This window comes from Terrapene carolina, unplaced genomic scaffold, assembly GCF_002925995.2.
Source record: "Terrapene carolina triunguis isolate 2854851 unplaced genomic scaffold, T_m_triunguis-2.0 Scaffold378, whole genome shotgun sequence".
Taxonomy (NCBI): domain Eukaryota; kingdom Metazoa; phylum Chordata; order Testudines; family Emydidae; genus Terrapene; species Terrapene triunguis.
In genome coordinates, this window is record NW_020664729.1 from 68,094 (window position 1) to 81,087 (window position 12,994).

The 12,994-nt window shown below is 53.6% G+C and overlaps 1 protein-coding gene across 1 annotated transcript; it reads left to right on the forward strand.

Annotated features, from left to right (window-relative positions):
- The first annotated feature begins 277 nt into the window (after positions 1-277).
- PEX19 (peroxisomal biogenesis factor 19) lies at positions 278-12,125 on the forward strand. Its single transcript, XM_026658002.2, has 6 exons — positions 278-464; positions 3,135-3,220; positions 3,578-3,739; positions 3,822-3,998; positions 4,337-4,381; positions 10,397-12,125. Exons 1-6 carry the CDS (start codon positions 389-391, stop codon positions 10,478-10,480), a joined length of 630 nt encoding a protein of 209 aa, XP_026513787.1. The 5' UTR covers positions 278-388; the 3' UTR covers positions 10,481-12,125.
- The last annotated feature ends 869 nt before the right edge of the window (positions 12,126-12,994 follow it).

A 12,994-nucleotide genomic window follows, 5' to 3' on the forward strand; every position in this document is an offset into this window, starting at 1 on the left:
GTCTCTGTACACAGAGAGCTGTTACCCTTCCCTTTATAGTTATGACAGTCTGTGTTCCCCATTTTCTGGGAGCAGAACGGCAATTGTGCAGGAACCTGTTCTCAGGAGACTCAGCTCCGTTTCACAGACTTGGCACGCTTGGATCAGCACTGGAATTGGCCTGTGGTCCTTCCTGGGCTTTGGTCCTGTCCAGTTGCCCAGGGAACACCCATGTGCATCTCATGGTCCCTATGAGAAGATTTTGTTCCAAGTGGGGCACAGAGCTCTGTGATACCATGGTTTGCTTGCTTCCTTCCAGCACTCCCTCTTTGCCTCCCAGGAGAAGTTCTTCCAGGACCTGTTTGACAGCGAGCTGGCGTCGCAGGCCACGGCGGAGTTTGAGAAGGCCATGAAGGAGCTGGCTGAAGAAGAACCCCACCTGGTGGAGCAGTTCCAGAAGCTGTCAGAGGCAGCCGGCAGAGTTGGTGAGGAGCGGATGTGGCACTGTTACCCTTTGTGTGGCATTGATTCTGCTGGAGGGGGAGCTACCTGGATTTAACATTAGGGGAGTTAGCTGCCCAGTGGGTTAGCACAGAGGCCTGGGAGTCAGGACTCCTGGTTTCTGTCACTGGCTCGTTGGGTGGCCACAGGACAGTTGCTTCTCCATGTGATACCTTGCTACCTCTCCGTGGCACTGAGGGGCTTAACTCCCATTTGGTGGGCTGTGAGACCATCGGATGACGGACTTCAGAAGAGCATTGTAAAGTTTACTGTAGTATTGATTGTCCAGCACAGGCAGTGGCTGCTCAAGCATCTCATGTGCTGCCCCACTAAGGTACATCCACCCTGACCAGAATGGGAAGAGGAAAGTTCTGGCTCCATGACCCCATCAGTCCTTGACCCCCTCAGGCTGCCATTGAGGGGGCAAACTTGCACCAGTGTTTTTGCAGAGTGAAATATATGAAACCAAGGGACAGTCTGGGGCCTTGGGTTAGGAACATGGGAGTGGCCCGACCTGGGGGCCATCAGGTGCAGTGTATGTTTCCAACAGTGGTTGGTATCAGCTGCTTCAGAGGAAGGTGCAAGAAATCTAGCAATTATGGGACAGCCTGTCCCATGCACAGCTAGCTCCTGAGCCCAATAGTCAGTGGCTGGCTTGTGCAGAGGGTGACTAGCCCTTGCAAAATGTTATTTTTTAATATTTACTAGTCTAACACTGGCTATACTCATTTTCCATATAAAGTCGTATCCTCTCTGATTCTCCCTAAACTCTTGGCCTCAATGATAGCCCGTGGAACTCACTGCTACCAAGTATCCATGGCTCATGTGAAAAAAAGTTTCCTTTAATCAGTTTTGGATTTGCCAGCTGTCAGTTTCATTGACTGGCCTGTGTAACCCATCCCCATGATTTCTGTGAATGAGATTTCCTTTTTAAAGAACGACTTACAGATACCTTCTTTTATTGTGCAAACTCAGATTACCTACCCATGCAACAAAGAAACTGTTTGAATCCGTCCCTAAGGTGTGCTTCTAAACCCAACTCCTGATCACAAATACCACCAGGAGAGCAAGGTATTAAAATGGAGCATTTAAAAAAAAAATCAAACGACTACCACTTCACTTAGTGATGCTGGCTGGCTGTCATGGCAGAGAGGACCAGGAATAATTGTAGTAGAAAACATACAGTCAGGGCACACAATACTGAGATGCAGTTTGTTCACTTCGAAGCCTTACAGAGCTGTTAAAAGTTTAGGGCATAGCTGCAGTAGAAAACTTTTACCACTTTAATTTGGCTAGGTCTACACTAGCATAGCTGCACTGGCAAAGCGCTCCTAGTGTGGATGCTGCTTGTCCTGGCAAACCTGTGCTTTTCATGGTATAGGTTATTCCACCATCAACATGCTTTTACCAGCACGACTAGATCGACCTAGATGCTTTTGCTAGCACTGTTATGTGGGTCACAGTGATGCCAGCAAAAGTTTGTAGTGTACACTTTACCTCATACTCATACAGATCATAGAATATCAGGGTTGGAAGGGACCTCAGGAGGTCATCTAGTCCAACCCCCTGCTCAAAGCAGGACCAATCCCCAGACAGATTTTGCCCAGATCCCTAAATGGCCCCCTCAAGGATTGAACTCACAACCCTGGGTTTGGCAGGCCAATGCTTAAACCACTGAGCTAAAGCAGCAAAAAACAAAACAAAAAACCCTCTAGGGTCGTTGCGGTTATACTGGTTTAAATGCTTATATAAGTGTGGCTTATTCCAGTTCAGGAAGCAAAATCAGCTGACTTGTATAAGACACCCTTGTGTAAGTATAACTGAGTCCGTGCTAGGGGTTGTGTTGGTGTAACTTGATGGGTACAAAATCACCCCCAACCAACATTGTTATACTGGTGTAACTTTTCTAGTGTAGACCAGCCCTTACAAGCATTTAAAGAGAGCAAAAAGTCCCATGCAAAGCAAATCTGTCTTCTTTAAACAAAGCTTCCTATCATGTCTGGGCCGTGGGCTCAGGTGCGGAGGAGCACGGGCTGCAGGAGAGTTTGGGTTTCCTCTGTCTGTAAATCTTGTCCCTGACCCATGCCCTCTTCACGTTCCTAATCGAAGGGCAGAAGAGAGTTTGCCCAGAGCTGAGCATGTTGTCCACAGCCCCAAGCAGCCTCTTCCCAGTGACTGTCAGGGGCTTGAGACTCCGACTCGCTCCGGACGTGCAGGGAGACCAGAGTCCGCCTTGCAGATCTGAGGGTATAGAGTTTTGCCCTCATTTCCAAGGAGCAGCACACATCTGGTCAGCAAGGCACCATGGTCTCTTGGTCACTGCACCACCCTGAGAATCTGGAGGGCCTAGTTCTCCCATTTCTGCCTTGCTCTGTGACCTGGTAAGTCATGTCCTCTCTCTCTTCCTGCAGAATTGGGTGTGATAATCCTGAGGCACCTTTAGAGAAGCTCTCTGAGGTCTGTGGATTAAAAGAGCAGCAGAGAAAGCGAAGTATTGTTATTACGAAGGTAGTCTGGGTCCGCAGTCCCGTCTCTGCTATTGGAAATTCTCTCTGTTGCAGACATAGAAGCACTAATAACTTGGAACCGTAATTTAACCTGTTTAATAACATGGGTATTTGTCTGATCTAGCATCTCTCCCCCGATCTCCACAGGAAGTGACACGACATCCCAACAAGAGTTCACCTCCTGTCTGAAAGACACGCTCAGCGGCTTGGCTAAGAATGCCAACGACTTACAGGTAAAGCATCTGCTGAGATTCCCGGAGCTTGGTCATGTTCTGACCCAGTTCAGATGAGGTGACTTCCGGTCCAGACCCTGACTCCTCTGGGGACGAGATCCTGAAGGGAAATAGCTTGAAAGTTGCCAGAGGAGGAAGCAGCAGGTTGCAGAGGTGTTTGGGGCACAACAGTCTGGCTTCTGCACCACAGGAGAGCGTTCACTTGTATTGATGGTGGCACAGGAGGGGGCGCTCCTCCCTCTCCCAGGGATGTACTCTGCACTCTAGTCCTTGGGCCGGTTGCCTGCACTCTTTCTGACCCCTGTGATGTGGTGGATGCAAATCTCCTCATTTGTGGGGTTTGGTTTCCCTCCCCAGAACTCCAACATGTCGGAGGAAGAGCTGGCAAAAGCCATGGATGGCCTGGGCCTGGAAGAGGGCGACGGTGAGGGGAATATCTTACCCATCATGCAAAGCATCATGCAGAATCTCCTGTCCAAGGACGTGCTCTACCCCTCCCTCAAAGAGATCACGGAAAAAGTAAGCGGCTGGGAGCTGGCAGAGTGGCATGATCCCGTCCCCGCCTCGAGGGTCACCATATCTCCATGTCCTTTGCTCCTAGTACCCTGAGTGGCTGCGCAGCCACCGCAACACCCTGCCTGAAGAGCAGTTTGAAAAGTACCAGGAGCAGCACAGCATCATGGGTAAAATCTGCCAGCAGTTCGAGGCTGAGCAGGCTACGGACAGTGACGCCGAGCAGAAAGCTCGCTTTGAAATGGTGTTGGATCTCATGCAGCAGGTGAGCAGCTGTCCTCTTGTAGAGCCTACCTCTGGGGGCCTGCATGCCTTTTCCAGCTGTGGGCTCTGCTGAGGGGTCCCTGGCCTATCAACTGGGATGGTGGCTTTTGAGAGCATCAGTCCGCTAGGAACCAGGCTGAGAGCCCAGACTCGCGTCACTCGTCACCAACAGTGCTTCTGTGGCCTAACCCAGCTCATTCCTGACCTCTGCTGGGCCAGGATCCAGCCACTGAGAGGCAAGGCTTTGCCTTTCCTGAGCCATCCCCTCATGCTGTGCTGTCCAGCTGGACACATGCTGCTTGGAGCTACTCTTCCTTAATGCTCTTGTCTCTTTTCCAGCTCCAGGACCTGGGGCACCCTCCCAAGGAGCTGGCCGGAGAGTCGGTGAGTGTGGGACGTACGTTCCTCCTGTAGACACGGCCTGATTCTCAGCCCTGGTCTCGGCACCCTTAGCCCTCACTGCACTCAAGTGGGAATTTAGAGCCTTCTGCATCTGGAGGGATTGGGCCTCTAATCTGCAGGCTCAGCTAGGAGTCTGCTGGGAGATGGTAGAGCTGTCAGGTAGCCCTGGACCTTGTCTCTAGCTGCTCCACTATTCTTCTTTCCATTGGTTGGTATCTAGCAACAGAAGGCAGCACCTCCTTGCTACCGACTAGATCAGTGCTGAGTGCCTTTGGGCTGGTGGGGACGTGGAAGGACTGACTTTCCCAATGGGATCAAGCAGTGTCTTGATGGGATACAGATCATACAGGAAACCTTGTGGCCGCTGCATATTCCCAGCAAGGAGAGCTCTATAGCGGCTAGAATCCGCACTCAGTTCTGTGTGCTGGTTTGACTCCTGGCTCAGACACCAGTGTGCTGTGACCGGGGGCAGTCTTCTCTGTGGCTCCATTCTCCAGGGTAAAATGGGGGTAATACTGGTTCTGGGGAGAAAGGGACTTGTGTGGCTTCATTAATGTCTGGAGGGCTTTGATCAGGTGCTGCCAGGGTCTAATTCTGCAGTCATCTGCTCTACTGACCGGCAGAGGCCTAATTAGTCAGGTGTAACCCTTTGTCACCTAATGGTGCCGATTCCCGTGCTGGCTGGTTCCAGCCAAAGGAAAGGATCAGGTGGGTCTGCCCAGGAGAACAGTGAAGCTGGATTTTAAAAGGAAAAATCTTCCTGAGCAAATCCACCAGATGCTGCTTGTCTGTGCACCTTACTCAGGCTTGCCTCTGGTAGAGAGGGTGAGTAGCTGGGGATAGTTCAGTGGTTAGAGCACTAGCCTGGGATGTGGGAGACCCAGGTTCAATACTCCCCTCTGTGAACTTGGGCCAGACACTCAGCCTCTCTACCTCTGTGAAAGCAGGGATAATAAGCTAGTGAGGTGCTGCGAGATCTACTTGTTGGGATGCCATGCGGGGCCAGTACTGACCTGGGACCTGGGAAACGGTTCCGGGGCCTCAATTGCACGTAGCGTTTGATTTCTGCTTCTCCGTGCAGCCAGCAGTAATGTTCCTGACCAGACTGCTCTGCTGCCTTACCGCCATTGTGCCCGTGCATTGGCACGCCTCTCCCAGAGGGCCAGGCTCTGCAGCTGGGAGCAGACCTCTGGGGCAAGTCCATCTCCAAGGCTCTGCACTGCGGGCTGGGGTTAGAGGTGGCTGATCCAGGGCCAGTGCAACGTTTGTGGCTTTCTACCCACACTGGGCAGAATCTGTTGTAGCCGAGCCTGGCCCAGGTAGATCTGAGCTATAGACCCTGTCCTCACAGCTGGTGCCTGGGACATGCCTGACGTGTACGGCTGTGAGGGGCTATGTGAGGGGCTATATGCATGGGACAAGCTCTCCCTTGCCAGAGCTGGGTCCTCTGCACTGGGCATGTTGGACCATTCTCCTACTGCTGGTCTAGCACCTGCCATGTCCCTCAGAGTGGTCGCTCTGCTCTTTCGCAGCGTTGCCGGGGCAAGCTGGTAGAAACGTTGGCAGCCGGTCTGGTCTGTGCTCGTGCTCTCACCGTTCGTGCCAGTGCTGACACTAGTCTGGCAGTGGGGGAGCTCTGGAACATCCTCGGAGCAGATGAGTGAGTTTCCAGCCCCACTGCAGTGTTCTTGGAGCTCATGCTCCTGGGAGGCTGCTACAGGGCTTGTCTGCACACAAGCTGTAGTGCGGATGCAGTTAGATCAGTATAAAGGTGCTTATCCCAGCATAGGTTATGCCCAGAAGGGAAGGGGAATAAACTGTGTAAGGTGTAAGGCACCTCTAGACCAGACGTCCCCGCTAGGGGCTGTCCCGGTATCACTGTATTTGTAAAAATCCCACACATTTAAACTGGCATCGTTGTACTGGTATGAAAGGTGTGTGTAGACATGGCCATGGCCATTCTGGAGTAGCTTGGGATTGCTGGCTCTCCCCTGCTCTCTAGCTGTGCAGTGAATTGCTCTCAAAGGCTCTCTGCTCTCCAATTTGCTGGTCTTCTCCAGGTGATTGGACAAGCACTTTCCCTGCAGCCTTCCCACCTGGGAAGTTTCTGCCTGGGGCACATTCTCGCATAAGAGGGCTTAACCAGAGGGGTGGGGATGGGGAGAACACGAGAGGGGTGGGGATGGAGAGGGGTGGGGATGGGGAGAACACGTGTCCTCCTGGATTCTGATCATGTGCTCATCTCTCATCTTGCTCGAGTCTCTTCCCGTTGCCAGTGATACCTTGGGGGGTAGGAAACGAGGCCCCCTGTGGAATGCCATCTGTGGGACTGAGCTCTGTTCACTGGCAGGCCCTAGCACTAACGGAGCCCAGGAGCCAAAACAATCTGTTTGCGAGAGCGGCAGGCGCAGTGACATTTCGAAATGTCTACGACTTCCAAAACAGCCATGAATCAGCCCCTGGCTCTTCCCCTTAACTGGGCATTACAGAGCAGCTGACGCTGGGTGGAAAAACAATCTCTAGGAGCTGTTCGCTGGCACAATAAATTGCCTGAGAATAGGCTGCTCTTAACCCTTCACTGACCATGGAGCTGCAGCCTCGGTGGGGGTAGGGGGAGTGGGGAATTATGTTCCACAAGCCATGTAATCTTTAACCCCTTAACTGCTTGTCCCCTGCCTGCCTTTGTTGCCGTTTGGTCTAATGCTGTAGCTCTTGTCTAGGCAGCATAAAACTCTGGGGGCTAGCACCTTGTCCCTCTCCTAGGAGAGCTGGAATTCCTTTGGGGAAGGAAGTATGACAGAAATAGGACCCAGGAGTCCTATTCCAGGTTCTTGCTGACTTTGAGACCCCCTTAACCTGTCCGTGGCTCAGTTTAGCCCTCCAAAACAGGGACGGTGCTATAATCAGCTAGCTGGTGTGCCACTGCCCTCTGCTGGCTCAAATGAGAACTGCTCAGTTGTGTCATGGGTGCTACACTGCTGGAAGATGGAGAGTCTCATTTATCGCAGGTGAAGGGGGTGGTGCTTTTGCCTTGAAATCCTCCGATGTGCACCTGTGACACGCTTAGAAGGACTCTGGTTCTGAGATCACATGGCTCTTCCCCTATACCCTTTGTCAGTTTCTTGCCCGTAATCTACCTGGAGCAATAGACATTACTTTGTCCATTGCCTGTTTTGCTCCCAGATCCACACGGTGTGATGTGGGTTCTTGGGAGAGGGATTTGGGGGCAAGGCTGGCCCAGGCTGTTTGGACGATGCTCTCATGCCAGGTCTTGCTGCTGAGCCCTTGCTTTTTTGAGCCCGTGCCCAGTGGGCTGGGTGCCAAGCGTCAGGATCTCTGGCATCCGGAGCGAAGAAGCAGTGAGCTTGTGGCTTTACTGCAGTAGGACTCCAAGGCTGCCTTAGGAGTGCATTCCCGGGGATCAGAACAGAATACATCTCAGTCTGCCCATTTGTAAGCGTAGCACTTAGCAGCTGGGCTGAGAGGTGACACCACCTTTCCTGTCTGAAAAGCAAAACCTTAGGGTCCATGTGGATCAGGATCTGAGCTTTGCTCCTTGGGCCCCTCTCTGCTTAGCTGTTAATTCCCCAAAGTTCTCCTGGGGCAAGCAGCGCAGGTGGAGAACTGGCTGGGGAAACACCTACTTGGCTTGTCTCTTCCTCTGTTTGCATAAAATCCATGGGATCTTGGCATGTTATGCTGTGATCGGATGGGACTTTGCCCCCTGCCCTTGGATCATATGGCTGAAGCTTCAGGCTCCCAATACTGAAACTGTCCTGCTGAGGTCTGCTTCCTTCCCCCACCCCCAGGAAGGGAGCAGTTCCCATTGAATTCTTTGGCCATGCCTCGTGGATAGCTGCTAGTCTCACTCCGTGGGATGGCAGAAGGGGTGCAGGAGAGAATCCCTGAGGATCTCCCTATCAGTGCACTAGAAATTACCCGGCACACCTGGATTGCAGAGGCTTGGGGTTGTCAGGACAGCTTTAACCCAGCCACCTGGGTGTGGGAAGGTCCTAGAGGAAGCCAGCAGAATTGCTGGAAGGTAAATGTCACCATGTAAGTGCCCAGTCCAGCTGCCTCTCGCACTGCACTGCCCAGACTGTGATGTAGGGCCACTGTTACGGGCCAGGGATAGAGTCACTGTTCCGACTCCCCCTCCCACACACCCTTCTCGCCTGAGGAGATGGGCGTGTCCTGTGGCCTGGTGCTCAGAGGGCGGAGAGCTGGCTGGTTTTTCCACACTCCTCCCCTAACCGACTTGGGCAAGGAGCTTAAGCAGGAGGAGCTGCTGAACTCTCTGTCTGACAGCACAGCGACGATTAACGGCATGAAATGCTTTATTGATCTTCACGTTGGTAGCAGGCCGGAGCACTTTGCAGGCACCGCCTTGCAACGTCTCTGCGGGGTAAGGTGGCGACATCCCGATCTGCAGGCAGAGCTGCTGTGTCATTGGCACCCCAGATGGCTTTTGGGAGGTGCAACTTCTCTCCTGATGGCACATTAGCAGCTCTGCTGGGGGCAGAGGCGTGTGTGTGTGTCGCTGCTGGGTTTCTGCCAACTAAAGGAGAGGGCCATGGAAGCGCCTTGCTGGGCGGCTCCCAGCGCGGGACGTCAGGAGTGGACCCTGGCTAGCAGGCTGCAGAGCAGCAAGTCTGGGAGGGGAGCCAGGCCAGGCACCGAGCTAAAGGTCACCCCGCCTGGGTGCAGGAGGGAGGGACGGCTGTCAGCTTGCTCACCTCTGCTGGAGGAATAAGTACAGCATAAAGGGAGGCTGCAGGAACAGAAGAGGTTGGGGGGAAGCTGTTCTGCGAAGCAGGGTCGCTCACGCTCCCATCTGACAAACGTTAACCCTTTATTAAAACACATAGGTCCACTCTGCTCAGTGGCCAGAGATCGTCTGTAGTCACTAAAGTACTGTACTCCTGACAGTTCTTGCTAAGAGGGAGTGTGGCCTAGCGGATAGGGAGTCAGGGGAGCTGGGTTCTGTTCTTGGCTCTGCCACCTGCTGTGTGACCTTGGACAGGTCCCTTCCTGGCTCCGTGCCTCAGTTTCCCCTCCCACCCTGTGTCTATTTAGCTTGTAAGACAATTGTGAAGGATGGTGTCAGTGTTTGCACAGCACCCAGCCCACTTGAATATGAGTAATGAGTAACTTCCCGTAGGCAGGCAGATCCATAAAGGCCCGGTACCAATGTGGGGTGGAACGCTACCGTGGTGCTGGGATGGAAGGGAGGCAGAGGGGGGTGGCTTGAGGCCGTAACGGTGCCTTGCTGGACAGCGTGTGCCATGGGCAGCTAGACAACCTGTGTGACACAAGGAGGCAACCCAACCTGAATGCTCCTGGCTGGAGAAGGGGGGCATCAGGATTTCCATTACAGTGGGAATGTAACTGACGTCCACACTGGGCCATCTCCCTGCTGTGCAACCTGGGCACGGTGCTGACCCCCACCCCCAGCTGGTCCATCTGCCCAGCTCTCTGACGTCATGTCTGTCTAGCTCATGGTTGGCTGGAGGCCAAGACAGGCTACAAATGGGGGTTAGACCCTTACAGTTGGTACCGAGGTGGGATGAGGACTTCAGCTGATGCGGGTGCAGGTGTGCATGGGGAGCTTGTAGTGCCGTTGCCCAGGTCACACCTGCTGTATGGATAAAGCCTCTTCCGTCCAGGTGCCCATCAGGTTAGGCCTGGTAGCTCCCAGGTGCATAAGTTTTACTCTACGCCCTCTCCCCCCCCCCGCCCCACGGGGTGAAAGGAAGTGGAGCCACAGAAGCGACGTGAGCGGGAGTAGTCTTGCACTGACCCGGCAGCAGAGCTGGGAGAAAAGTGCCAGACGAGGGCTCCTGGGTTCTAACATCTCGCCCACTTGCCGTCTGCCCAGCACCTTTTGTAGCACTAGGCTCACAGCCAGAGGCTCCGGCCCAGTTGCACCAAAGCCGGACAGCGGGTGGCCGTGCCGTGCCTTCCCACGTGCTAACCCTTTCCCTCTTCTTTCCCCAGCCACCTGGGCTGAACTTTGACCTCGATGGACTCAACCTGTCAGACACAGCCAGCGCCGGCGGCGACCAGTGTCGGATCATGTGATCGCCACCCGCGCCAGCCGACCAGTTGGAAGGGGTGATGGGTGTAGGTTGTGGGGACAGCCCCCTGGAAATGCTGCAGTGCCTAGAGCATGCCAGGTTCATTAACATATAATTAAAAATCCAGATAGGATGGCCTCAGTCTGTGACTTTCAGAAAGTCTAACGAGATGCCAGTTGACGAGAGAGTGCGCCCTGCAGAGACGCCTGGAGCGCTCTGACCACGTGGTTCCTCTCCCGTACCTCTGAGCTAGGAGTTCCCCAAACTGGTGCTTTCATTCTTTATAATTCGCCTCTGGGGTGCTTGAGTCCTGGTAGAGCAGCCCCAGCTGTTCAGGGCTCCCTCACGGGGCGGGGGGCCAGTTGCCTTTTAACTGTGTGGTCTGAAATCTAATCCTCGTTCAAAGGAATAACCAGCCCCCTCGTCCCAAGAGACACTGATCCAAGCCTCTTCCTGCTGTGTCCGATCCCCTAAGACAGGCAGGGCTGGGGGGTCTTACTGCTGGTTCTAGGGAGTCGTGCAGTAGCTGAGCTAACCCTCGGGCTGGTCTCTGCCTCCCCTGCGCACAGGCTCTGTTAGTGACTGAGGCAGCCCAGGTGGGCAGCGAGGGGAGGTGGAGCTGGGGAGATCTCGCTGCAGAGTTTCTTCAGCGTAGATGAGCTGGTTAGTGTTTGTGGTGTATTAGCAGCACTCTCGCATGCTCACTGGTGCTGCTGAAAGGGGGAGCCAGGCCTGTACTGAACTCTCTGTTCCTTTTCTCACACTCACTCCCCTCGGCTCTGGTTTCAGCTGGCAAGAGCCTTGTCCTAAAGGCCGGTACCCTGCCAGTGGCTGTCTCTGCTAGAGCAGCCGCTATCTAACTCCCTGTCCAGCGGCTGAGTGTGCGTTGCACGTCCCCTTCCTGAGACCTGAACTCTTGACCTAGTGTGCCAGCACAGTCACTGCCCTGGTGCCAGCTTGCTGCATCCGGTTATCTCTCTACTACAAGTCAGTCTCCTCTGACCACTGATCCCTTCTGAATAATGTGAGACCAGTGCAGGCCTCCCAGGTACTGAAGATCTGTCAGGAATTTACACTGCCCAGCTGGATTTGCTTTCAGCTCCCCTCCAGCCTACAGGCCCCATGCAGTACATGCCTGTGAGCTCCCCCACTGAATTTCTCCAAGCACCGCCTTAAAGGCATCTGCACTGAGCCCCCTGGACAGAAGCTAACACAGAATAAATTGCCACCTGCACACAACTGTCTCTCCTCTCCCTCCTCCCAACTCTAATAAACACCCGGCATTAATTAACTCAGCTCTGCACCTTTCTCTCTGCCAGCTGCCAGGGTGACAGGTGGGGACAGTGCATTCTAAGGGAGCGGCTCAACTTGGCCCTGGCTAAGCTTAAGAATGCAGACTCTTTCGGAGCGGCTTGTGAAAACCCTGCCGGCTGCTTCCGAATCCTGTCAGGGTGCTGCCCAGCGGGGCCCTCTGTGTACCCGGGCTTACTAGGGGGAGCTGGGGCAGAAGTGATTGCCCAGGCAACACTGGCAGCTATCAACTCTGTGATGTGATTTTTTTTTTCCCCCTCTTCCCCCATTGACAGAACCTGATTGTACATGATGGGCTGTCTAAATTCCCCGAATAAAGGTGGTGGCGATCTCTCTGACTCTGTCCTTCATATCTGTCTCGGTGGGGTGGGGGATCTGCTGAAGGGGGAAATGAAGAGGGAAGGAATAGAGCACAGACGCCTGTGGGGAGAAGTTGCAAGCACATCGGCCCTTCTCCCCACTCCTGGAATCCCACTCTCCCATGTCAACTACAGAGCAATACAACCGGGCCCACCCCTCGTAATCCCTGCCCAGGCCCCTGCTCAAAGGCTCCACTTCTCGCTGCGGGGCCCCCTAAGGACATGGGGGTGGGGGAGCATTTCTTTCTGAAAGAACTGGCACCTGAGACTGCTAATCTGGCAGCAAGGATATTTAATCTGTGCGGGGGTAGAACCGTGTGACAGAGTAGCTAACACTGTGCCTGTATTTAAGAAGGGGCGGGGGGGGGGGGGGGGGAAAGAGGAAGTACAGAGGTGTTTTGTTAGTGTAACCCTCAGTAGCAGGCAAGGCTGTAGAACAAATGGTGAAGGAAAGAATAACTTTGTGGCGGTAAAGGGGTAGGGTGACCAGATAGCACGTGTGAAAAATCCATACAGGAGGTGGGGGGTAATTGGTGCCTATATAAGACAAAGCCCCAAATATCGGGACATCTGGTCACCTTATAAAGGGGATGTAATGCAACAAGGGTTTACCATGCCAGACTAACCTGATTGCCGCCTTTGAGAAAATAACTGATTTTTTTTTAGATAAGGGAATTGTAGAAGATCTAACATACTTGGACTTCAGCAAAGCATTTAACCGGGTACCAGCTGGGAAACTGTTAGTTAAATCAGGGGAGATGGGTTGTGCTAAAAGGCGAATTATTGGACTGGAGGGAGGTGACTAATGGTGTTCCTCAAGGAGTGCTCTTGGGGCCAATCGTACTCAA